At 41.2% G+C, this 26,327-nt stretch overlaps 1 protein-coding gene across 2 annotated transcripts; it reads left to right on the top strand.

Moving 5' to 3' along the window:
- Window positions 1-250: 250 nt before the first annotated feature.
- Window positions 251-26,131, top strand: pdk2 (pyruvate dehydrogenase kinase 2). Of its 2 annotated transcripts, XM_008113521.2 has the most exons (12): window positions 251-502; window positions 7,165-7,306; window positions 12,343-12,414; window positions 13,967-14,151; window positions 15,008-15,097; window positions 16,009-16,086; window positions 18,082-18,111; window positions 19,919-19,995; window positions 21,627-21,725; window positions 22,240-22,347; window positions 23,368-23,481; window positions 23,734-26,131. In XM_008113521.2, exons 1-12 carry the CDS (start codon window positions 382-384, stop codon window positions 23,872-23,874), a joined length of 1,257 nt encoding a protein of 418 aa, XP_008111728.1. In that variant the 5' UTR covers window positions 251-381; the 3' UTR covers window positions 23,875-26,131. The 2 variants fall into 2 exon arrangements, with proteins under 2 accessions (XP_008111728.1, XP_003222685.1); XM_003222637.3 differs by lacking the exon at window positions 18,082-18,111.
- The last annotated feature ends 196 nt before the right edge of the window (window positions 26,132-26,327 follow it).

Genomic DNA, 26,327 nt, shown 5'->3' with positions numbered 1-26,327 from the left:
ATCTCTTCTACATCAGCACAAAGTGACTAAAAGTGGTAATGATGATTTTATGATGCACACGGTGAGGGAGAGGTTAACTGTCGGAATTTTGGGTGCACCTTTTCCCCGCCCCTTATGCCACGTGGCGGCATTTGCTTTCCATTGGCTGGAAAAGAGTTGTTTTTGAGCTGCGATTGGTTGGCTGGGTGCGAAGTGGGCGGGCCCTGCCGAGATTGGTCAGGTACAGTCGTAGGGGCGGTCACTTTCCGGCTGAGGTGTTTGGCGGCCACAGTCGTCGCTCAGGCCGTGGAGGGTTCGGAGGTGAGGGGGTCTTCTCCGGGGTGAGGCCTCGGGAGACCACTGCTTTCCTTCAGACTTGGGCCTAGTATCCTTCTCGGCACCATGCGTCTCCTGCGGTGCCTCTTAAAGGGCCAGTCGGCTCTGGCCGGCGCACCCAAGTACATCGAGCACTTCAGCAAATTCTCGCCGTCGCCGCTCTCCATGAAGCAGTTCCTTGACTTCGGTGCGTTGAAGGAGAGGGAGGCACGAAGGAAAGGGAGGGAAGGAGGAAGGAAGTGTTTCGATTACCTCTTCTGCTTCTCTTCCAAACTTTCCTTCTCTACCTTTTTTGGACTTCAACTCCCATAAGTCCCAGCGAGCTTGGCCAACAGCCAGGAATTCTGGGAGATGGAGTCCAACACAGCTGGGAAGACCAAAGTTTGGGAAAGAAAGGCTTGTGTTGTCGAAGGCTTTCATGGCCGGAATCACTGGGTTGCTGTGAGTTTTCCGGGCTGTATGCCCATGTTCCAGAAGCATTCTCTCCTGACGTTTCGCCCAGATCTATGGCCGGCACCCTCAGAGGTTATGAGGTCTGTTGGAAACTAGTCAAGTGGGGTTTATATATCTGTGGAATGTCCAGGGTGGGGAAAAGAACTCTTGTCTGTTTGAAGCAAGATTCCCCCAGGCAGGAAACAGCCAGACTTTGAAGCTGAAAGGCCATTCAGTGCTGTAAACTAACTCAACCAGAGAAGTCAGCCATAGCAGAGCACTTGATGAACCAATCTGGACAGAGCATATTATTTTAGAAAACAGAAATTCTGGACCATTAACAACCACCATGTCAGACTACACAGATGCCACTGAAATTCACATGCTTAGTGGTTCTCAACCTGTGAGCCCCCAGATGTTTCGGCCTTCAACTCTCAGAAATCCTAACAGCTGGTAAACCGGTTGGGAATTCTGGAAGTTGTAGGCCAAAAACATTTGGGGACCCCAGGTTGAGAACCACTGTATTAAATTGAAATTTCCCACATGCTTCTATTTAAAAACTCTAAAATCAGGACAGAAAATAAAAAAGAACACTCAGAAGACAGGGGAATTCCAGACAAGAAACAATCAGTTAACACCTCGCAACAAAGGATTGCCCCAGACAGGAAACAGACAGGCTTTGAAACTGCCAGGCTATTCAATGCTAATCAAGCTGGCCAATTGCTACAGTCACACTCAGACAAGAGTTCTTTCTCTCACCCTGAGGATGCCTGCTATAGATGTGGGTGAAATGTCAGGAGAGAATGCGTCTGGAACATGTCCATACATCCTGGAAAACTCACAGCGACCTAGTGATTCTGGCCATGAAAGCCTTTGACGACACATTGAAATTTCCTTATTTGAAATGCTTGACATCAGAAGGGTTTTGGAGTTTGTTTTTTCCCCCCTCCAGATTTTGGAATAAAGTCATATATAGCAGGCATGGGCAAACTTCGGCCTGCCAGGTGTTTTGGACTTCAACATCCACCATTCCTAATACCCTACCAGCTGATCTATAAGTTGATGCTCCCTTGTCTGATTTTTAAACTTTTGGTTACTTTCCTTGGATTTTGTACTATTTACTCACATTTACCCTCATCTGAAATGTAGTTTTGGATTTGAGTTTTTTTCCCCTTCGGATTTTGCACATACACACGTAGCGAGATATTTCGGAAGTGGGATCCAAGTCAATTTATGTTTCATAGAACCTTCTGAAGGTAGTTTCATATACAGTATTGTGATCATTTTGTGCATGAAGCAAAGTTTGATTTGGAATTTCAGTTCCTTTCCCTGGATTTTGGAATATTTGCATATATAGGTTAGCATCCCTTAGTTTTGAACGCTTGATTCCAGAAAGATTTTAGTTTTTGGGGTTTTCCTCTTCAGTTGTGGAATATGTGCATAATATACAGTATCATTTATCTGAAATGTTTGGGACCAGAAGTGTTATGAATTTTAGTTTTCGTCCTCGGAATACCTGTATTTGTATGTACATACATAATGAGATATTTTGGAGATGGGGCCCATGTTTAAATAAATGTATGCTTAATGTGCACTTCATTTACATAGCCTAAATGTAATTTTATATACAATATTTTAAATCATTTTGTACATTGAACCACCAGAACTCAAAGGTGTCACTTTCTCAGTCACTCTGGCGAACAATTTTGGGTTTTCGAGTGTTTGGGATTTTGGAACTCTGGATTTTTTTTTCTCGTGTCAGGAGCAACTTGAGAAACTGCAAATCGTTTCTGGTGTGAAATAATTGGCCTGTAAACAATGCTCAACCTGTACTCAATGGAATATCTCGGAGATGAGGTTCTATATTATAGGGTCACCTGTTGAATTATGGTTTTTCTTAGGGAAGTAATACACAAAAGTTGGTTTTTGCCAGTTCTTTCCTCTAAAATGTAGCCCGCAGCATATTGTACGTCTTGTCAGTCTCTCATCCAAGTAGTAACCAGGGTTGACCTGGCTCATCTTTCAAGATCAAATGGGATCAGGTGCCTTTAGTTTATTTAGGTCATGCATTTTGAATTTGAGACCCACATGTTAGCATTAAATTCATTTATCTTTCATAGACTCATTTTACACATAACCTGAAGGTAATTGTATACACTTTTTTTTAACAATTTAACAATAGTTCATGAACCTTTCAGAAGCACAGTTGTTACCATCTCAGTCACCCATGTGATTTATTTGGGAGCCTTTTGAATTTCCAGATAAAGGATATTCACCCTGTATTTTGTTTTTGAGCAGTCTGTGTTTACAAAGCACATGTCTACTTAGATCTAAGTTCTATTGCATTCAGTAGGACTTATTTCCAGAGAGGTGGGAATAGGATATTCAGCCTTGCTGTGTTTTTCTGATTACCTCTGTATAGAAAGGAGGTAAATGGAAATAAAAGTTTTAAAATCAACAAAAGGAGACATTTCCACTCTCTAATTTGTAATTAGATTAAACATCAATTTTCTTCCCCACTGTTTTCTTTTAAAGAATCAGCAGCCCTGCCAAAGATTCACCAAGGTCAGCTTTTTAAGGAAAAAGGAGACCTTTGTTTCAATTAAATGGTGTGATATCTACTCAGAGGCGATTCTCATGGAGCTGAATGAGAGGAACTACCAAAATTGCTATAAGATTGCAGCCTGACACTGTATGTTGTTTATTTTTGTTGACTGAATCCACTTCATTAGTAGAGACTGATATTATTCTGCAAAGCTTATAGATACGCAAGATTCAGTGTAAAACTTAACTATGTGTGGGGTAAGTATTCCCATCAGTGGTATGGTATCTATTCAGGAATTTCGTTTCCAGGTGGAGATATTATCTGCGTTGAACCCAATGTATTCACTACAGCTAGGGGCATTGAGTTATGACCTCAGATTCTCTTTCTGGCATACCAAGTGCCACTTTAATCTGATCTCCAAACAGCTCCTGTTTTGCATGTGAAAGAATGTTTCATAGCTGTATCTAATTCTCTCCTACACCCTGTTCATCTCTGAAGAAAATGGAAGGGAGGTAATCTTTTTTTTGCTGACCATATGGTTTTCATACAGAAAATCTTATATTCTGTCACAAGCATCTTTGAGGGAAAGTATCAGCAAATCATGAGAAACTTTGTACTTCTATGATTCTGGATGTTTTGGAAGGAACGTGTCTGGCACTTTTCTTTTATCAAATAAACGAAAAGTTGCTATCTCCTTATCTCCAGTGGAACTTGTTTCACTGGGTGGCCATCTGCTGGGAATGCTATGGTTGTGTATTCCTGTATGGCAGGTGGTTGGATTGGATGGCCCTTGTGGTCTCTTCCAACTCCCATGATTCTGTGGTCTTATGAATTCTGTGAGCTACTGGTGGATTTAGTTAGTTTCTGTGAGCCAGCGTTTCTCAGAAGTGTGTCCTCCCATTAGTACTTTGGACTTCAGCTCCCAGCCAGCAGGGCCAGTGGTCAAGGATATTGTTCAGAGGTTTGGAGAGTACCAGGCAAATCAATGTTTCCCAAACATCTATTTTCCAGGTATTTTGGATCTCAGCTCCCAGAATTCCTGACTGTTGGCCAAACTGGCTGGGGCTTTTGGGAGTCAAAGTGCCAAACAACGGGAGGACCAAGGTTTGGGGAATCACTGCTATAAGTTAAACTTCCCCGCTACCCAAGATCAGGGATGAGATGGACATAGAGATTCCTTTGGTAGAAATATGTGTATGTTAATAAATAACTGCATACAAATCCTTCATTCACATCATTTTTACATATAGAAAGCTGCTTCTGGTGCTACATATTTTCTTAGCATTGGTAAATAACTGAAGTTTGAAGTAAAGGCATATATAGTATCCCTCTGTTCCATGAGTGGGGAACCTGCTGTTGCATTGCATCTCCCATTACTCCCAGCCAGTATAGGTAGAAAACAGTAGTAGTGGAAGGTTGAGTCCAATGACATCTGGAAAGTCAGATTTGCTCTGTTCTGCCCATAAGACAGCAGAGCAGGCACTTGACTTCAGACTTGTCAGATAATATTGGCCACGTCCTGTTTTCTATAAAGCTTTTTTTGCTAGATTTTGCAGTCCCTCTACCCTTTCCTCTTGTGGTTTTTAAGTGCTGGTAGTGTAAGCCGAATAGAACTCCTCTTTTGAGCAGCGAAGGCATTGCGTTGTCTTTGCTGGTGTTGTGCGGTGGAATGGGGAGGAGGGATTTGATGATGCCCTTTGAAGGATATGAAGGACAACCAGTTCTGATTGGGGGAATCATTCTCAGCGTCAGAGGGCACAAAAGAACCTCCCCTAGCTTCACATCTTCCCCCCTTTTTTCTGCAGTGCTTTATCTAGACCAGGATAACTATGTTTGTTGCTCTTTCAAAACAGTAGTGCTAAATAAAGAACTCTGAGATTTTTGCCTGGTCCTTGTGGAAAATCACCAACAATACAGACCCGAAGGAGACATTTGCTTCCTCCCTGTCCCCTTCTGAAGCTGTGGCTGCCTCAGTATTTTGCCTTGTTCTTCATTGCTCTGGACAGTTTGAATAGAACAGTGTCAGGGTAACCTTAGGATCTCTCTTTCATTTTGACTTTGCAATCACCTCATCTGCTTTTTCTTGCCTGCTCTAGCTGGCAGTGCCCTCTGCATCTGACTGTGCTTCAGCTTCCATGCCAAGATAGCCTTTGTATTTATTCACTTTCTCACTGCTCTGTAGTTTAGCCTTGGACATCTTGGAAACTTCCCTGTTCAAACATGTCAGTTACTTCACTGCCAGCTTCAGGAGTAAACTGAATTTCCTGTGCTTTAATCCATTGGAACTGAAAGTCTTCTCTTGGCTGGAGTTGAAGGAGGTAGACCAGGCATGGGCAAACTTCGGCCCTCCCAAGTGTTTTGGACTTCAACTCCCACAATTCCTAATAGAGCTTTACCTACTGAATGGAGCTTCCTATCTTTATTTGTTTGGTGATCGCTAACTTTTGCTACTTAAAGAAATCAGCAGTTCTTCTGAGACTTGTTTGTGTCTTATTGTGCCGGGCTGTGGCGCAGGCTGGAAAGCAAGCCAGCTGCAACAAATCACTCTGACCAAGAGGTCATGAGTTCGAGGCCAGCCTGTGCCTGCGTCTTGTCTCTGTTCTATGTTATGGCATTGAATGTTTGCCTTTATGTGTGCAATGTGATCCGCCCTGAGTCCCCTTTGGGGTGAGAAGGGCGGAATATAAATGCTATAAATAAATAAAATAAATATTGTGGGAGTTGAAGTCCAAAACACCTGGAGGGCTGAAGTTTGTCCATGCTTGAGGTATACAGATAAAGAAGTATGCAACTTCCATGTGATTTAATGTTTAAAATAAGGCAGCAACAGGACTTGAAGAAAATTAAACCCATTTGAATCCCTTAGGATGAAATCAGCTTCTGAAAATTGTTATCTTTCTGTACTTCCTCTTGTTTTTCTAAGTCCTTTTGACCTTTGTAAGGTTGGCAAGATATGCATGCAGGCACATGTACACACAAATACAAATCCTTCAGAAATTCTGAAATTGCAAGACTGAGTAATGCAAAGTTTCTAGTATGCCTGTGAATGATTAAACTAGTACAGTTTCCCTTTGTTTCTTCATTGCTCTCCCTCACTTACAAGTAATGCTGTTTTATATCATTTTCTTTTGCCTGAGTCAAGTAAGATTTGTCATGCATTTGAAAAATCAGACAACCTGAGACGTTCCTGCCACCTATCCCCTTTTCAGCGTGTCCTCTTAAGTTATGAGATGTAGCCATTTGCTCACAGAAATAAAAACCAAGAAATGGCAAGATGCTATTTAACACTGGAGGGGCAAAATTCACTGCCTATGTAGTTGTTTAGGAGGCCTGGTAGAGAAGCAATGTGACACTAATTTCTTGGCATCCTCAACCATTCAGTAGCTATTTGGATTGAAGAGAGAGCTAAATCCATTGCCATCCAGGTTGTGCTTGGAAGAAATACATTGTGCAAGAAGGTATTGCTCTTTGGGCAATATTCCAGAAAGTATTTGACACCTCCAATTACATTAGCATAAATAACTGAGGTGTTTTAGAACACCTAAAATACAAACAAATTTAGGGTGGTTTCTTAAATGAGAACCCTTTGCAGGAAAATCAAGGTTGTAACATGCTATGGTCATTAGAATTTAAAGAAAAGAACAGTTATATCTCAGTTAAGGAAGAAGACATGTTCCTGAGCATTATTTCTTTAACAGAAAATTTTATGCTAGAAGCAGAAAAGAATAGAGAATGTTTTCTGCACCACAGAAAAGAAGGGCCGACCTATATATTTTCACAAAAAAATATGTGTATCTGGAAAAAGAAAAAAAAGATCAGATCACTCTGCTTGGCTATACCACGTCAGTTAATGGTAAGGTTTTTTTTTTTAGGGTCCAGTAATGCCTGCGAGAAGACCTCATTCACTTTTCTCCGTCAAGAACTTCCTGTCCGGCTTGCCAACATCATGAAGGAAATCAATCTTCTCCCAGATCGAGTGCTGAGCACCCCTTCTGTTCAGTTGGTGCAGAGCTGGTGAGTTCTTAGCTTGGTTCCCTTTACTGTGAATTGGGCAGAGAATGGAGGATTTCACTTCACCATGTCAATGAGGAAGATTCTATTTTGCTTTCTGCTTTTACAAACTGATAAATATCAGATAGGCAAGTTAGTTAAAAAGTGCTATTAATTATACATTTGCCTTAAAAAGCCACCTTGTGTTAATTACATTTATGTTGTAATTTAAAAAGAGAATATGGATTGCAATTAAGTTAATTCCAAGTTGGTGTTTGAATTGTGCTGTTGCACTTAAAACCATACTGTAAGATCAGTAGAATATCCCATTCATTATTTTACTTTTCTCTTTCACCTTGTTCCTGCTATGCGAAAAATATAGTTGCATGAATTTTTGAAAACCCCACTTCTCACCCTCATAACTAGCCACTGAAAGGATATCAAATGAGTAAAGTTAAACATTAAACACACAGAGGAAGGATGTAGAATCCTAAGACAAAATTGGAGATAACGCACTTCACATTCACAGTCTTAGTTACAGTCAGCCATCCACATTTGCTGGGGTTAAAGGTACAGGGCCCCTATGAAAGTGGGAAAAACATATATTAGATAAACAGTGTTTATTTTAACCTGAGAAGACACCTCTCAAGAAATCTCTAGGTTCTCCAGCATAACTCCATGGTCAACTTTCATTTGAAGTTGATAATAGAATCTCAGTGGAGGATTTACAAATGTTCTCCCTAATAATCTTTAGATCTCCAGCATGATGTATAGTGGAAATAACCATAGAATTACACTGATGGACCTAGAGATTCTTAAAGAGAACATATTAATCAAATCTACATAAGTCAAACCCATAACTGTTTATGCAAAGCAACATTAGTCTACTCTGAGCAATGCATTCCTTCATATTTTGTTTGAAGGATTAAAACTGATTAAAACCCATGTCACTGTACTTGCATATCTAAACCAAGAATGAATGCTGGCAGCTTGTCCTTCACATGTTCTTCAATGTCGAAACAGAATCAGCTGTTGCAGCTTCTCCCCCAGAATAGATTAGTGTTATTTTTCACGTGTGCTTATACATTTTTCATTTGAACTGCAATATATTTGATCCCTATTTGAATAGAATTACAGTTATCCCTCCACATTTGTGGGTCAAACTTTCACAGTTGGATTATTTACAGATAATTTGCTGCTGTATCTGATGCTGCTCTAGGCCATTTTTAATTGATATTTTGTTTAATACTGATGTCTGTCTTGAGCTGTGTTCAGTTAAATCAGGCTTAGTGATGAGATTTTTGATCACATGGTTCACTGATTAAAAGTATAAAAAGGGAGGGGGAGAAAAGGAAAGAATGTGGCAACACCTTTAAGACTGACTGGTTTTCAGTTTAGCATGAGCAGTACAGAGAGATAGATGTAGTACAGAGAGATATTAAAGACCAGGTATACAACATATTTATGCAGTTGTGGGAATGAGATAGAATATATTACAATCCAGAAAGTCGCAAATCATGTTTCTTGTAGATGTTGCCACAATCCTTTTTTTCTCTTTTCTCCTTTTTTGCTGCAAGGCATGAACATAAACTGATTAAAGGTTACATCCATTTGTCTCACTATTACTTTAAAATTCCTTGACTACAGCTCCCAGGATTCTCCACTGTTGGCTATGCTGGATGAGGTAGATTTGTTTTTGTTTTTTTGCAGATTTGGTTATTCATTGATTTAACTAATAGATTATCTCTAGCAATTTATGGGTCCTCCAGTGGAACTTCTGCTTAAAGTTAAACATAGAGACGTGATGGAGAACCTTGAGATTACGAGAGAGAACACTTCTCTAGGTTTTTACAGGTCCTCCAGTTTGATTCTGGTGGAAGTTGACTATTGTGTTGCACCAGAAGGATGGAGAGATTGTTAGAGGTAATCTCTCAGATTAAAAAATAGCTTTTTTAAATTTTTCCACTCTTGCAGGGGTCCTGCGCCCTAATATCAGTGAATCCGGAGGTCAGACTGTCTAGGAATCATAGTCTCAACATCAGGATCCTTCATGTTATTTAACATCTATCCTGAAAAACTGAGCTTGTTCTCTCCCTGTCCCTTTTCTCTTTCCCGGTCCTGACTCTTTTTAATGGGTGTGACTGGCAGACACTGTTGACAATGCTATTCTTGCTGCCTTCAGGTTTTAATATGAACAAGAACTGGAAGGAGGAAGGAGGTGTAGCCCTTTAAGGAGCCGGTGCAAACTGTGTCCTACTTTAGGCAAAGCATTGACTGACTGGTGTTTTGTTTGTCTGCTTCAAATCCCCCTGTTCTCCTGCCTTCTGCATCCCTTTATGGCTGCAATAGAATCACAAGCATAGGAAATGCACAGACTCACAGTTCCTGTAGTCAGATGAATTGTTTGAAAGCACCATTTCTCCCTCCCATTACTTCCCAGGGGCTGGCTTTGGAACCTGTCCAAACTTTGAAATTTCCTTCACAAAAGAATGCTCATTTACCTTTTTGCACTCTGAGATATAAATCCTGAAATAGTCTGTGAATGCCCATCTTTCATCACCTGGGATGATGGGGTTTGTAAACCAAGATTTCTGCAGTGGGCTTGGCTGATCGGATATCAGTTCATCTAAAACATAAAGCACTTTCCATTCCAGAAACCCTTTTCCTACCTTCACATTTATAGTGTGGTTGAGGGCCTAAATGCCCTGAAGGTGCCAAATCTCTGAAGTTAAGCAAAGTCAGGCCTGGTTAGTACTTGGAAGGGGAGTAGTTGGGGGATATTAGGAGCTGTTGGCCATACTTGAGAAGAAGAGTCTAGCAAAACCACCGCTGAGTATTCCTTGCCTAAGAAAATCATATGGATTTCATGGAGATAGGTCAATAGGCAATGAAGACATGTACTTTACTTTTGAGGGCCAATACCAGGCATGCTAAGCTGTAATCTGATGCCCACAAGCGTATTTCCACACAGGTATCCTGTGACATAATAAAAACTAATAGCTTTTTTGTGGTTGTTTGTTTTGATTAAGAAACATTTCACAGATTAAAACTGTGCAATCAAGCAACATCTTTGTGTGATCAAGGTAGCAAATATCCCCTTAGGCTACTAATGGGAATAAATGCCATGAGTTCTTTGGCTTAGTCCGTACTAATTTTTATGGTCTAAATGTGTGTGTGGAATAAAGTCTGCTTCATTAAATGCATGGTGCATTCTCAGCCGGCAGAGCAGAATTGACAATCTGAGCATACTGAATAAGAATATATCAGCAAATTAGATTATATGATTAGGGTGCAGGTAGCAGCAACATCTTTTCTTCCACTACACATGTCCATTATCACAGCAAAGTGAGGAAGATTGCCATTATTGCTAACTAATGCTGTTGAAAATCTTGCTGCTTATCTTCAATTTCCATGCAAAGGTCACAGCGAACTTTGAGCTTTGCTGTTTGCATATACCCCCCTGCTCTGGTTCAGGTATTTACATTTTTTTACCTGCTAAGGGTAATGTTCCAATATATGATAAGATGGGGTCTACTACATGAAGGATTCTGCCAGTTTTCGTCAGCCTGATGTATTGTACTACAAGTCCTATCATCCACACCAAAAATCTATTTAGTACAATGGCAAGAGATGATAATATGTACTTGCACTTATTATACGTACAAGGGCTGGTCATACTTGTACTTAACATGTTTGAAAGATGCCAGTTTGAAAGCGATTGAATTATTCCCATTTGTCCTTGCCAGTGAAATCTTTTTTTTAAAGTGCTATTGATACAGCAACTCCATGACAGTCTGGTCTAGGAAGAATAATTGCCCAAGTGGATCCAGTGGATTTCATGGCTCAGTAGGGACAAGAACCAAGATCTCCCAGATCTCAGTTTGCTGCACTAACTACTACACCACACTGGCTTGAGTTTTCCAATAAGCTTAATGTAAAGAAGCCACAAAAAGGAAAGCTTCTCCCATTGCTTCACCCCATTTAAAACTCTCCTTGACTTTTCTGAAGAGTAAGGAGATGGGATCAATTTGAGACAGAGTGGGGGGAGGCTACCAGGGTCTACAAGAGAAGGGGAAAATCACCCCCAATGTGGCTCAAACCCTAAGATAACTGAAGGAAGTTTCTCATCCCTTCCTTCTCCTCTCCCTCCCCACCCCATGCTGAATCCTGTGTTGTTTAGGAGAGCTCCTCCCAAGATCTTCAGGTTTACAGGAGGTGAGACAATGAGGCTGTGGAGGCAGAAGGAAGTTTCCCTCTTGTGAACTTCCTTATGTTTAACTTATCTTAGAAGTCAAGTAGTGTTCTGTTTTGCTTTGCTATGAACAAAAATGCCAAATTCCATCCCAGAGGAACTGAAAAATGTTCTCCTGCCACAACACAGGGGACCCAGTCCTGATCACTCTTTAAAGCAATGCCAAAAAGAAAACAAACCCAATTCAGCCCAGCCTCAAAAGAGGCTTAATTCTAGTCCCGTTCGTTGCTGTATCAACTGCTGTATCTTACACTTTGTGTGTGTAAGATCTCTGCTCTCTCTCTAGCTTTCTAAAGGCCTCTTTCCTCATTGTCCCCCAGTCTTGATTATTTGTTGTTTTGTTATTTGGCATCGAGTCAGCTTTGGCCAGTAGCAACCTACAACCATCATATTCTTTGATTCATATAACACCACAGTGTTTAATGGATTGAATTGCTTGGTTTTAAAATCTCTTTTCTCAGTAAACAGCAGTGTCCTTATCAAACAAACCTCCAGCTAGAAGAAGGACAAAAGGGAAATTTTTAGGGGATGAGTGGGTAGAAAAAGACTTGGTATAAAGGAGCTTCTTTGACAAAGGCTTTGTTCACTATATGCTCTCTACAGTCAGTGACAACCCCAGTGAAGTGGAAGCAGTTGTGCTCTTACATTTTCTGTTTTAGTAATAACCAAGAGAAATTGAAATTCGCACATACTATATTACTATATTACTCTCATTTTCTTAAACAGTTGTGTTTGTGTTCCCTGGGAAAGACAAAAGTCCTGGAGTCAAGCCAGTTTTGATATTTCATTTCTCCATTTTTTCCACCAGGTATGTGCAGAGTTTGCTGGACATCATGGTGTTCCTGGATAAGGACCCTGAAGATTCTGCGGCCCTTGGACAGTGAGTTTGGGATGTGGTGACTCCTGTTGCAAAGCCTATGTGAAGATCTTACTACGTAGTATCTTTGAAGGCTGCTTCTTTCACTACTTTTCTGCATGCGGTGCCCATAGCATATCATCTGGAGTCAGGGCAATATCTGCTTGGTTCTGTTTGTTTGGCTCTTCCCTCTTGAGGTTTGACAAAGTTGACCTTTAAACATGAGATGAATGGCATATATAGCTTTCCTTGGGAGACCTATTGGATGTGGTGCTGTGGTTTGATGTTCATTACGCCCAGCACTTGGCAACTGGCAGACAGTGAGCTGGAGAGGGTTGCAGCTGTGTTCTTTCTGACCCTTCATTGGGAGATTTATATTATATGATCCCATGAGAAGGCCTTAAATGAGAACATGACTCAGATGCAACTAGTAACTGACAATGCACATAAAGATCTAAGGAACAGAAAACTGCCACCTGCCTGACTGCCCTTTAGATCTCTCAGTCAAAATCTTTCCAGTTAGGTTGGCAGGAGGTCCTTTCCAGAATACTTTATTGTCACTCCCAAAGGCACAAGATGAGAGATGGTAACCTTCTGGGTCTGAAAATGATTCCTGTTCCCCACTTCCAGATAATCTGGGATAAACAGAAAACCTGGGATCAGATCCTGGGATATAGGGCCTGTCTGGAAGGGCCCTTAGAGAAGACTTTATCCTTAAGCCCATTTTTGGACTTGCCTCCACTGAATTTGCCACCTCGTCAGGATAGTGTGGCCTTACCTGAATATGGTTTTTACTTCTGGAGAAAAACAGGTTCCTTTTACAATACCCTTGTTTATTTCCAGGTATGCCAAATAACCAGCAAGCAAACCAGACCATCTTCCCGCTAGACAAAAAGAATGTAATCATCTTCAATTTTCAGTTGAGAATGTTTATTTGAAAATCCAGCTGAGAGTTTCAGAAATAGTTGGTTGCTTTCAAGAAGGAAATATAAAACCCAGAATTAAGTAGCTGAAACTCTATCAGGAAAATCTTTCATAGAACACAAGCTACAAAAAAAGCTTGCAGATATGTACAAGGGAACAAGGAATCCGCAGAGTGGAAAAGTCTTATTTTGACTTTGTACTTCAAAGTGAGATATTATTGCCAAAGCTATTTGTGCAGGAGGAGGGTGAAATGATTGTATATCTTTCATGAAATTCCCGCATAATTTTGCAAGTCAATGTGGGGCGAGTCCTGGGAAATGAGACTATATTGCCTTCTAGTTCCGTTTGTTGCAGAAAAGGCTGTAGTTTATCTGTAATTCACATTATGTTATAATAAAAGTGTGTGCTCCTCATATCCCTGTATGTCCCAAGACCCCCCCCCCCCTTTCATGGATATCCGAAACAACAAAAAATGGCAAGCCCTATATTTTGATTAGACTTGGGCCAGAAACATGGCATATAGAATAGCACTGGAGGACTAGTGTCAAGGCATGGCTTTTGCTCTACAAATATATAAGAATTGTTTTGGTGGGAGATAGAAACTTCATTTATCATTTGAAACCTTTTTCTGACAGCCCATCTCCTCTTTCAGATTCACCAATGCCCTGGTCACAATTCGAAACCGTCATAACGATGTAGTCCCCACCATGGCACAGGGTGTGATTGAGTACAAGGAGGCTTATGGGGATGACCCTGTCTCCAACCAGAACATCCAATATTTCCTGGACCGCTTCTACCTTAGCCGCATCTCCATTCGTATGCTCATTAATCAACATAGTGAGTTACTGTCTTTGCTTCTTACCGTTTCCTTTTTTCATGATCTGCAAGAGTGTGGCCATAGTTTCTGTAGGCTATTTTCTTGATGTGGTTCACTGGTTTGATAAGGCCATGTTGGTAGTCAAGATCCTGCTTCTTCTCACCCACACAAATCTTTACAAAGTACATGCCATCGTTTTATTGCAGGCTTCTCCAAACTTGTCTTCTCTGGGTCTGTTGAACTACAACATCTGGAGTCCTTCAGCCAGTTATACTACATAGATTACTTTAAAACATAGTGTACCATTGCTTTATGATCAACTGTGTAAGGCTGGAAGAGCTACATCTGCTCCCAAGGAGACCTTGGAAGACCTCTCCCATTCCAGCAAATTCCAGATAATTATGTTAAAAATTGCCCCCAGACACATCTAGGGGATAGGGAGGTATTGTCATCATGATTTGGGTTTCAAATAAGACTTCTTATAGGAAAAATCTGCTCTAAATGCCCCAAACACACACCTAGTAGACAGTTTGGAGCAGTTTGTAGGGCCAAGCAAAAATGGTTTTTGACTCACAAGGGACCTACAGATATGATGGAGATGTCCTTCACATCCTCTAGTGTGCATTTAGAAGCACTTTAAAGTAAAAGAAAAAATATTTTTGATCCCTGTGGCCCACAAAACCCTGAGGGCCATACTTTGTTCACCTTGCTTTGAAACAAGGCACATGAGGAATACAAGTTAAATGGAAGTCACCAATTCCAATTCACTTTGCTTTTAAACTGTATTGGCTGAAGGGTTTTGGAAACCACAGTTTAACAGCAGATGTGGGAAAATGTGACCTGTCTTGTCTTCATTTGTTTCTCCTTTTTCTACAGCCTTGATTTTTGATGGCAGCACCAACCCGGCCCATCCCAAGCACATCGGCAGCATTGATCCCAACTGCAATGTTTCAGAGGTAGTTAGAGGTCAGTGTCCTTCTTTAATAGCACGTTGGAAATTTTCAGCGTATTCATGTTGATTGTTGTATGGTACCACAAGCCAGTCAATTTAATTTGATATCATACCTGTACACATGCACGCACACATATGCACAAAACCCTGTTATCTACTGGCCTTTTATTATACTGAAGTTGTTTTCTGAGGTGGCTGTCCTCTTAATGGTAGGGTTGGCCTTGTTCTTGTGTCCAGCCTTCTAATGGCCTTTGATCTTGTGGCCAATGGACAAGGTCAGAATTTCCTTCCTTGCCACTCTGCTGGCCAAGGACAACCATGAAGTGGAATGGAGAGAAAAGGACAATCTCTAGCTCACAAAGCTGAAACATCTTCAGGTCTTTTTGTTTCTTCAGGAGGATGGGACCTGGAAGGGAAGGGAATACAGGGCCTCCATCTCCTTTTTTAACTGCTTCTCTGTATTTCTATGCATGGACCGCAAGAAGATCAAGCCAGTCCATAGTCAAGGAAATAAAGCCCGACTTCTCGCTGGAGGGAAGAATATTAGAGGCAAAGATGAAGTACTTTGGCCACATGATGAGAAGACAGGAACGCTTGGAGAAGACAATGATGCTGGGGAAAATGAAAGGGAAAAGGAAGTGGGGCCGACCAAGAGCAAGATGGATGGATGGTATCCTCGAAGTGACTGGCTTGACCTTCAAGGAGCTGGTGGTGGCTACGGCTGACAGGGAATTCTGGTGTGGGCTGGTCCATGAGATCACGAAGAGTCGGAAGGGACTGAATGAATAAACAACACAAATATATTTCTAAAAATCTATAGCCAGAGCCCTTGTTTTACGAAGCATAAGAAGCTGATTTCTCTCAAGAAGAGAGAGACACAATGTTCTGTCTGATAACCCTAGCTTTGTGTCTCTCTTTGTTGCAGATGCGTATGACATGGCCAAGCTGTTGTGTGACAAATATTACATGACTTCTCCTGACTTAGAGATCCAGGAAGTAAATGGTAAGAGAAGCAACAAAGTTTTAAGTTCAAAGTAGAAACTTAAATACCAGGGATATGTTGCCCAGGAGATGGTGGGCATTGCCGGAAACAGCTTTGGCACAGCCTTCTATCTTCATAGGTATTTTCCAAGGTTCAAAAAATATGTCCACTCCCCACCCACCCTCAGCCTGTGTTTGGGTATGCACACATGGGAATTGTTACCTGAAATTTAGCAAGAGGTTCTAAAAATGGTACACAAGTATTAAAATGGAAAAAAAAATCAGGCAGCAATTTTAATATGAGGAGTTTAATATGTCATATAATTGTGATAAATACAAAGCATGTTATAATTTTTAAATGAAATGATTGTGACTTATCTTAGTGTGTTGGTACCTGTTTGCCATAAAATAGGAACAGTGGGACTTGCTTTGTGACCAGTTTTGCACAGTCTAGCTCTTTATAAAAACTAATAATAAGATTACTGAATATGCATTTCTTCCTCTCCCCCCCCCCCCCCTCTCTCTGTGATTTCTTTAAAAGAAGTTGAAACTTCATAAAAGCAGCCTATACTATTCCTGAGGGACCTATCCCAGTTTCTTAGGATTTGGATGGGAGGCATGCACATGGGTATACAAGAAATATCAAAGACTAGCAGGCAGGCTTTATACATGACAACCACCTACATGTCAATGGACTGTCATTTTCTAGTTCATCCCGTCCCACGGGACTCAGGAATGAAGACAGTCGAACAGTATTTCAATTTGTTTTAATTTTTAATCCCTTTTTTCTAAGGATTCATATGCATTCATGTACATGGTTGTACTGATCCATTTAGTTTTCATGGCAAGAATACTGGGGTGGGTTGCCATTACCTTCTTGAAGGAGCTGGGGGCGGCAACGGCTGACAGGGAACTCTGGCGTGGGTTCGTCCATGAGGCCACAAAGAATTGGAAGCGACTGAATGAAGAAACAACAACAACAACGTGTACATGGTCCTGCCTTCTCTTCTTATCTACACAAGAACACTGAAGTAGACAGAGTTATGTGATGGTGCCTATCCCAAAGCCCTCCAATGAACTCCATGACTGAATGGAGACAAAATATCCAGCTACAGTAACTCTTGACTTTTCAAAGTGTTGCATTGCTGTTAACCTTAGATCTAACAACCCATTAATGTAGTTTTCTGTCGATCACAAAAACAAAGCGTTAAGGATGGAAGACCCAAAGCCATTACAGGTGCCCTTGACGGAGGTGGAACATGAACCCTTGAGGTCTCTTGAGGTTACAATCCATCTCCTGCCATAAACTCTGTCTCTCACCACTATTTTTAAACGAATGCAGCTGGATTTCCCAAAATGGTTTACATTCCTTCTTTATTAACAAAGGTCTGGTAATCATGGGCTGTCTTTTTTTGTGCCCTTAACCATAGGTTTAAAACATTACAATAAAACGTTGGCGCTTTTTACCAGTTTCATCCCATCCTTAGAAACTTAGCTCCAAATGACAGGATTTTCCTTTTATATGGTGTGTTTCTTTGAGAAAGACAGAGAAAGGTAGTCGGCAAAGTTCCACCATTTATGTTTTATATGGCAATTTAACTTTATGGTTAAAGTTTTATTTTACTTTTAAATGGATCGCTGATCACCTCATTTTTGTTCAAAGAACTGCCATTACAAAATGATTCCTTGGATTCATTCAATTTTGATCGGCTGGAAAATATAACAAGATCATCTAGTTTTTCTGAAATCCAGATGTTAATCCTAACTAGATCTGAATCAACTGAATGAACTTTATGTCTCAACTTCCTGTGCTTCCATTGGCCTGGGACTAAGAATGGGATTTAGGTTTTTCTGCTGGACAGTAAACTATCTCTGTATCTGTTGCAATCTTCAATGTATTTTTTCTAGGCCTCTCTTTTAAAGGGGTTTTAAAAACTAAAAATAAGAAAACAACCTCTGTCGTTTGAACTTCAAGAGTCTGTGTTAGCCTCATTCACGTTTCCCTCCTTTGATTCAGCCCCTGGAACCAGACCCCATCCATGGCTTAGTAAGTAGATAAACTGATGATTTGATAAGCAGCCAGCATACATTTAGCATTATGGCTTGGCACCAACAGCTTTGCTAGAAACCAGGCTTCATAGCTTATGGCTTCGCCTTACCTTTCAAAACAAAAGAACCTCAGCTCCTGTGTCTGACACTGCCATGGCGTAGAGGTGAGATTGAGATCAAGACCCCTCTTGATCCAGTACATCACTGGAACTGAATGGAAAAATTAGACAATGTTATTATGCTTTTTTCCCCATCACAGCTTGGAATAGTTTGCAGCAGAGGTGAGTCATGTGTAGCCCATGAGCCACAGAGTCCAAAGTCCCCTTTTCTGGCCCACGATGCTTGACTCACCTTTGCAAAAACATTCCTGGCTCAGTCTCTGGTAACATAGTTGTGCCCGAGGGTCTTGCAGTCTTATCTACTTGGGCCTCTGCCACATGGACTTTTAAATCCTACTTGGCACCATAAAGGCATGACAGAGTTAATTTGCCTTGAATACCTTGCTAGGTACTTTTTGTATTAGCTTTGCAGTTTGAGACTAGGAAAAGATATGAAGGCTGGGAACATTTATTTATTTATTTATTTACTTACGGCATTTCTACCCCACCTTTCTCACCCGAGGGGTGGGATTGGGAGAGAGAATTTTTCTCTTGCTAAACGGCTTGTGTGATTTACAGATATTGGTGGCGAGGGGATAGAAGTAATTTTGCATGTGCATTTTGATTATTTGTTTCTGAAACATTTCCAGTCTCCCTTTATATGCAGCAATGAGCAATTTAATTACTAGCCAAGAGATCATCTGGGTAGAATTTGTTTGGGGGATCAGTTCTTCAACTGATTGTGAGGAGTTGTTGGACCCCATCAGTTGAAAAGGCTGAAATGCTTTTTTGCTGTAGGCCATCCGCTGCATCATTTTCAACCAGTACTTTTTATGATCTAGAAGTAATGTGTGTCAGTTTTTGGTGCCTGGAACTACACCTCGTTCTAGGGGGTTTTGGTAAGCCACTCTGAGAACCAAATGCGGTGTGGAACTAAATGGACATTTGACAGCATGCTGACTGGAGGATTCTGGGAAGTGTAGTCCAAAATAACCCGCCTTTGGTCTGATCCAGCAGGAGTTCTTGGTCTAAAGGCAGTTGTTATTCCCAATTAGAGCCAACCTTGGCAAGTCAGTTGTTTTGTACATTCTATTGATTCATTTGCTTTTCTGTCCTTGGGATTTAAAATTAGATTTGTTACAGGCCCCACAGGCTGAGGCCTCCTGCTGTTTGGCATGAAGGAGTGGGGACATGCACTTTAGTGTATTTGGGGGGTGGCAGACATGGAGCATAGCATCTTATCTAATGCAATTATTAGCATGGGTCTTAGAATTTGGCTAAAAGAAATATATAGTTCTGAAAACAACTATCATCCAGTCAGTCTTACATCAGTACCAGGAAAAATTCTGGAGCAGATCATGAAACATTCAATTAGAACAGAATGCTAGAAGTAAACATGGTCCTTTCAAAAACAAGTCATGGCAGGCTAATCCTGCCTCTTTTTCATATAGAACCTCCACAAATAATGAGAATGCTGTGGATGTAGCATACCTTGATTCTATTAAGGACTTTTCACCATTATATTTCCTGAAAACAGGCTAGTAAAATGTGTAGAAAATGTTAGGTTGACTGGCCAAACCGAAAAGATGTTCACTAATGGCTCCTCTTCATTCGAAGATAAGTGAGTTGCATGTAACAGGCTGATAGCAAGTGGCTAAGAGATAGAGGCTGACATGCTCTTAAACACCTCTCTTCTCTCACTTCTAGCTAACCAGCTCGACCAGTCCATCCACATGGTTTATGTCCCATCTCACTTGTACCACATGCTCTTTGAACTGTTCAAGGTAATCTTCCCTTTTGGCATTAGGAGTATCATTCCTTCACTTATTCACACCAGGCAATCCAGATCAGAAATCAGAGCTGCAACTTTGGATTCATTCTTGGGGTGTGAGAACAAGAGCAGAGCTTGGGGGAGTTAGTTTTCTGTATACTGCAGTTCTCAGAATCTCTTAGCCATCATGGCTGTTCGCTGGAGATGCTGGGAGCAGTAGTCCATAAAAGTAACTATTTCAAGCTCTGATTATTAGTTTTGCTGCATTCTGTTGGGGAAAAATGGAGCAGTGACACAAAAGCCTGAACAGCTTAGGTCCCAGCTGTCTGAAAGATTGTCTTTCTATAGGAAAGCCTCCTCTTCAGGGGAGGTCTTTCCTTCGGTACTACCTTTGTCCTGGGCATATGTGGTAAGGACATCATAGAAGGCCGCCTTGGTGGTTTTTCTCTGCTCCAGGAGATCAGGTTAGTGTCTACTCTTCTTTGACATGCAACAGCCTTTCCATTTAGACAGGTATTCAGCTGTTGCATTGGAGGTTCTTTATTTTAATCTTCATTAGTGTGCTTTGAATGTTTTTAACTGTTTTAAATTGGTGTTCTTAATCAGAAAATTATCTGTTTGGATTTCACTGTCCCCCAAATTCTTTGGCCTGTATTATGTTTTTAACTTTTGTTGTAAGTTGCCCTGGGTCCTATACTGGGAATAATGTGGGATATTAATAACCTTCACCTGTAATTGCATTTGAGGAGATGTGTGTCATTGCTATCTGACCTGTGAGGGATAAACATGCTCTGTGGCCACAGAATGTTGCATGTTTGTTGAGGGGAAAATTGGAACAGGAAGGTGATAAGAAAGAATGGAATGGAGTATTGCTGAAAGTGGTATAGCTAGCGGGAAACTTAAGCAAGGAATAGTCTACACTCCAATGTTTTGCCGAGGGATGCTTGGAGGAAAAGGGGCAGAGGGAGGCCATTGTTAAACCCTAGCAGTGTCTGTATCAAATCAGTTACAAGTTCTTCTCTCACAGTTAAACTAAAGAAGCACTTCTTGGTAGCTACTCATTCTGTGCCTTTTTAATGGAAATATGATCCCTGTTCATTGGTTGCTCTTGACCAGAGCAGTGAAATGCTGTGCTCCAAAGGTTAGGCGTGAAGTTCCCCTACAGACTTGAATTATGAGCTGGCCTGATTCCTGCACTATTGATAAACTAATTACCTTAGTCCTTGGAATGTATGGGAAAGAATGCTGGCTGATTTTTCCCCATTCTATAGTTTGCTACAGGAGTGGAAAGTAGAAACATTTCCACCCACTCTTTTCTTGCATTTGTCCACTTAACATTCCCCACCACCAGATAAATTTCCATCTGCAAAGAAATTCCTCTGAAATATTGAGTAGCCGTGAAAGTATAGTAGGCCTTCCACACTTGATTATATGCGGCTCATAATATGTTGTTTTTAGAAATTTCTAGGTTTATTTGTGGTAAACTTCTATCAGACCACCTCTCTAAAAATCTCTGGGTCCTCCAGGCAATTTCCAGCAGAAGCAAATATGTCAGGGACCTAGTTGGTATATGGATGTCTCATTCATTGGGCTTTCGGAGACAAACATTCTTGTGTGTTTTTGTTCCCTATCTTTATCTCCCAGAATGCCATGAGAGCCACTGTTGAAAGCCATGAATCCAGCCCCAGATTGCCACCCATAAAAGTAATGGTGGCATTGGGGAATGAAGATCTCTCTATCAGGGTGAGTAGAATTGTGAATGCCAGAGAGGTACACCGCTGCTGATGGGCAGCTTCCAAGGCCCCTTTCTGCTCTTTCTTCCTTCTTCCAATTATTTCTCTTTAAAGGGGACTTGGATCAGACAACCCTTTAGGCCGTACAGTACAACCCCCATATCCTCAAGGAATATATTCCTAGACTTACCGTGGTTTCAGAAGAAAGTATGATATAAAATTGTGCTGGATGGGGAACCTAGAAAGTACCCAGAGAAAATACCTCTCTAGCATTTAGAAGTCCCCCAGCATGACTGTGTGGTTAGCCTTCAGCAGAAGCATAGAAAGAATTATGCTAATGGGTCTAGAAAATGCCCAGAAAGAACATCTTTTGGATGTGGGTAGGTGAAATTGCAGGTACCAGTCACATGGGAGTCCTACTCTACTGTTTTGAAATAGATGACTGTCCTCTGTATATAAGCCATTGGGCCATCCTGCTCATCTGTACTGAATGCATTTTTATTTTTCCTCCCTTGTTGGGGCAGATGAGCGACCGAGGAGGTGGAGTCCCTCTCCGGAAGATTGAACGGCTCTTCAGCTACATGTATTCCACAGCACCCAAACCAGAACTGGGCACTGGTGGGACACCCTTGGTAGGTGTTAACTGCCCTCTGGTAGATATTAACTGGAATGTGATCTGTGAGAAGATCAGGACGTTTCAGATCACAACTACATAAGGGGAGATATGAAAAATCCTGGCCAAGGACTCTGAAGTAGTTTGCTTTCAAATATAAAAATATTGTAGTATTTTTTTTGCAAAACATATATGAAGAAAAAGTGAGTGTGATTATTGGAAATCTCTTTTTTAGGCTGAAAAGACCACAAGGAGAAGAATGGTCATTAGACAAAAGAGATGTGATTTGAGAGATCAGTGATGTGAGGGCAAGGGTGAAGGGACTTTTTGTTGTATTGCTGGGAGCAACACTGCTGGGAGATGACATACATTCTTTTCCTTCTGTGGGATTTTCCTGACCTTACTTGTCTTGTGCTTAACTATGTTGCATACTGAGCAAGTGGATCATGCTTGGTTCTTTTCCCTCAATAAGACTAGTACTAGGTTTAGAAGGCAGTGTTAATCAAGAAAACATCAAAGAATTGATTGGTTAAACATTTCGAGTATAGGCCACCCCCTGATTATTTGATAAGTTAGGGACCAGGGCACTCTCAAAAACTAGGAAAGTTTGAAAAAAAACAGATCTTTTTTTAGTTTACAAATGCAAGATTGAGCACTAAATGGTGCCATGTTCACCAAGGGAGCAAAAAGTGTATGTGTTGGGGTGGGGGGGGAGGCAGTGCTTGGTCAAAAGTATGGACCATGTGTTGAAAGTGCAATACATGGATCTTACTTAGATCTTGGAAAGCAAGATGTCAGAAGGCGAGGGAAACCTGTAGTTCTTCTCAAATCAGAATTAGAACCTGTTCCCTTGTATTTTAAAGGTTTTTATTGCAGGTCCAATCAAAATTTTCCTTTTGTCCATTCCGATTTATATTATCCTTTATAATTATTGGGCAGGAGGTCAAAGGAGCCTGGGTTGGAGCGACAAAGGTACAATCAGTTTTGGAGATATAATGCAACCAGGTTTTCTCTGTCTTTTCTCTCCTGTTCAAACTAGGCTGGCTTTGGCTATGGGCTGCCTATTTCCCGACTCTATGCCAAGTATTTCCAAGGTGACCTTCAACTCTTTTCCATGGAGGGCTTTGGAACAGATGCTGTCATCTACTTGAAAGTGAGTTTGTATCATCCTCCTCCTTGCCATCACCAGGACTTCATCCTAGTTCATCTGCTTCAGTATCTCTCAGCCCCAACAGAAAATATCCCCTTTCCAGTTCTCACCTGAGTGGTCAGCTTGCTAAGGGTCATCCAATAGGTTTTCATGGCCAAGCAATGGTTCGAACCCTGGCCAACAGAGTTGTAATTCAATACTCTAACCATTGATATTTTTCAATAGTGCATCCTAAATGATTTTGTGCTTTTTCAGGCCTTGTCAACGGACTCTGTGGAGAGGCTTCCAGTGTACAACAAGTCGGCTTGGCGTCACTACCAAACTATCCAGGAAGCTGACGATTGGTGTGTTCCCAGTACTGAACCGAAGAACACATCTACTTACCGGGTGACCTAAGTCAAGCTTTCATTTGCGAGAGAAAAAGGCCTCTTCCCTTGCCTCCAAAAGAGAAACACTAAACCTTTGTGTGGGAATGGACAGACAGACAGACAGACAAAACAGTAATCGCCAGCACGAATCCACCTTGTGTTGTAACTTCTTAACAGATATTTCTTCTCGACTGGACTGACTAGTGCATCAGCCTGTCAGAAGCCTGATTACTTTCTCAGTTTTATTTTGGGAAATATGTAGCATAGATTTTTCACCATATTGCCATAGTCTTGCATGGGACCTCTCCTTCTTGTCCAGTCCTGTTTGACAAATTGGGATTTGCCTCCTAAAGATCTTTTTTATGTTTTGTTTTGCTTTCAAAAGTCATGTTTGGTGTTTGCTCACAACCTTTTAATAATCCTTAACCATAAAATGGAGGGATTGTAGACCCTGAAAGGCTGGTTATGAATCTTTTGAAAGGAATGAAGTGATTCTATAGAAGAAAACGATGGCAAAGGCTGATTGTTTTGAGCTGATCATGTTAACATTTCCTGGTGTAGACACAAAGTCCTGGCTGCAGAGTAGGGAATGTGAAATTCGGATATGTACAGACAAGTCAGTGAAAACCAAGAGACTGTTTTTGTGGGGAGGGTATCAGGAGAGAAAAATAGTGCTTGGGTATTTTTGCATTATAATCTCTATACTTTCCCAAGCACATGGAAGAATCTCCCAAATTAAAAGCAGCAGCATGAGAGTTTAAATAGTGCAATAGAAAATCCTGATGAAGTGTAAAAAGAATTGCTTTGGCCAACATTGATGCAATCAGATATTTTCCTTCTTTGAGGTTTTTTTTTCCTCTCCACTGATTGGTCTTGTTCACCATGGGCAGAAATGGCCAATTTGCCTGGCTTTGCTCAGCAGCTAGTGAGATTTATGTTGGATTGTGATACTTCTCTTTGTAACAAAGGGGGGCTGTTTGTATCCAGGAAATTCGTAGGGACAGCAAGGGAGCAGGAGTTCTCTTCATTATCATAGCCTTTTCATGAAAGGAAGTGGAGTTATTTGGGTTGGCTTTATGATGGTGAAGCCCTTTGTGATTGTCGCTGATGTTGCACAATTGTTCTTGTAGCAAGAGAGAAAAGTTGGAGTAGAAGAAATGGCGAGGTGGGAGCCAGACGTAAAGTGGACTAGCTCCCAGAATCCCCAAGTCAATATGTCTAGGCTTGTTGGGGACACTGTAAAAATGTTACTTTTTCAAGCCCTGGGCCTACTTCTTTGGGGTGGGAGATTGAGAAGAGTCCTCAGAATTCCCTACCCTCCAGTTGTAGCAGGATAAGTGGGTAAAGTATTTATGTTCTGAGGGGACTCTGAGCTATGTACCTCCAGTATTAGCAAAAGGACTGCCTACAAACTGTTTGCAGAAGCATCATATACTTTCTAGTACAGTGATGGGAAATTGAATGTGAGGCTGGGGCCAGTTTTCCTCCAGATCTCCAAAGTTTGAGATCTGGAGAAACCCCAAATACCTACCTGATATCCCCTTCTGCAGTCTCTCAAAATGGTGGCATGTTGTTTTGCTTCCTGTCACCCTTTGAGAGGGACTGCAGTGTAAATCAAATAATTCAGAATAGTACAGATTTCTGGGCTGCTCACGGGGATAGAGCATTTTCACATGCTTTCATGTTTTCTGCCTGATTGGCAGGCAAAAATTGCCCCAAAAGCCCACTGAAAATATTAATAAAAATTTGGGGGGCAGGACCATAGAAATAGGTCTGCATGTCGTGCATAACCACTGTGCCCATCACGAATATAGTGGAGGTTTTGAGACTGTAGAACTCTGCTTCCCCAGCTACTGTTGCCATTTTTCTATCTTCCTCACAATCCCCACCCCAGTGGCTCTTGCCTGTGGTTATCAGTCTTAGCAAGTGGAAATGCAAAGATGCAAGAGCAGATTTGACTCCTGGAATAGGAACTGTAGTTGATGCCTATCCTTCCAGTAGGCATCATCTGTGCCCCTAAACCCTTCACACCTCACACCTTTCTTTGGGCAGGGGAGGGGGTGGACCAACCACCCAAAACCAGCCTCTCCTTCCTTTCATCTCCTTCACCCCACTGGCATGCTCTTGGATTGTCTGGAAAATTTACCTGTACATATAAATACATATATTTTTTATTCTCTGTGTGTTCTCAGACATGTTCAAGACACAAATTCTGCCATGATATTCTTTGTTCACTGGTTGGTTAAGAAAAAATATAATTAAAGAACCATGAAACTTGAAATCTATCCATTTGTCTGGTTTGCTTAATTGGTTGTGGATTTTACCTCATTTCAGTATTATTATTTGTCCCACCTGTGCTAGTTTGGGGTGAAATAATGAGGTTACTTTAGCTCTAAGGTATGGGATGATCTGAAGGCAATTCTTCACCAGGAGAATGCTCAGAACTTATATCCACCAGCAAAAGCGTAATATAGGCCAGAG

Source organism: Anolis carolinensis, chromosome 6, assembly GCF_035594765.1.
Source record: "Anolis carolinensis isolate JA03-04 chromosome 6, rAnoCar3.1.pri, whole genome shotgun sequence".
In the NCBI taxonomy this organism is placed as follows: domain Eukaryota; kingdom Metazoa; phylum Chordata; class Lepidosauria; order Squamata; family Dactyloidae; genus Anolis; species Anolis carolinensis.
The sequence above is the reverse complement of the archived record's forward strand: the minus strand, read 5'-3'. Positions and strand labels throughout refer to the sequence as shown.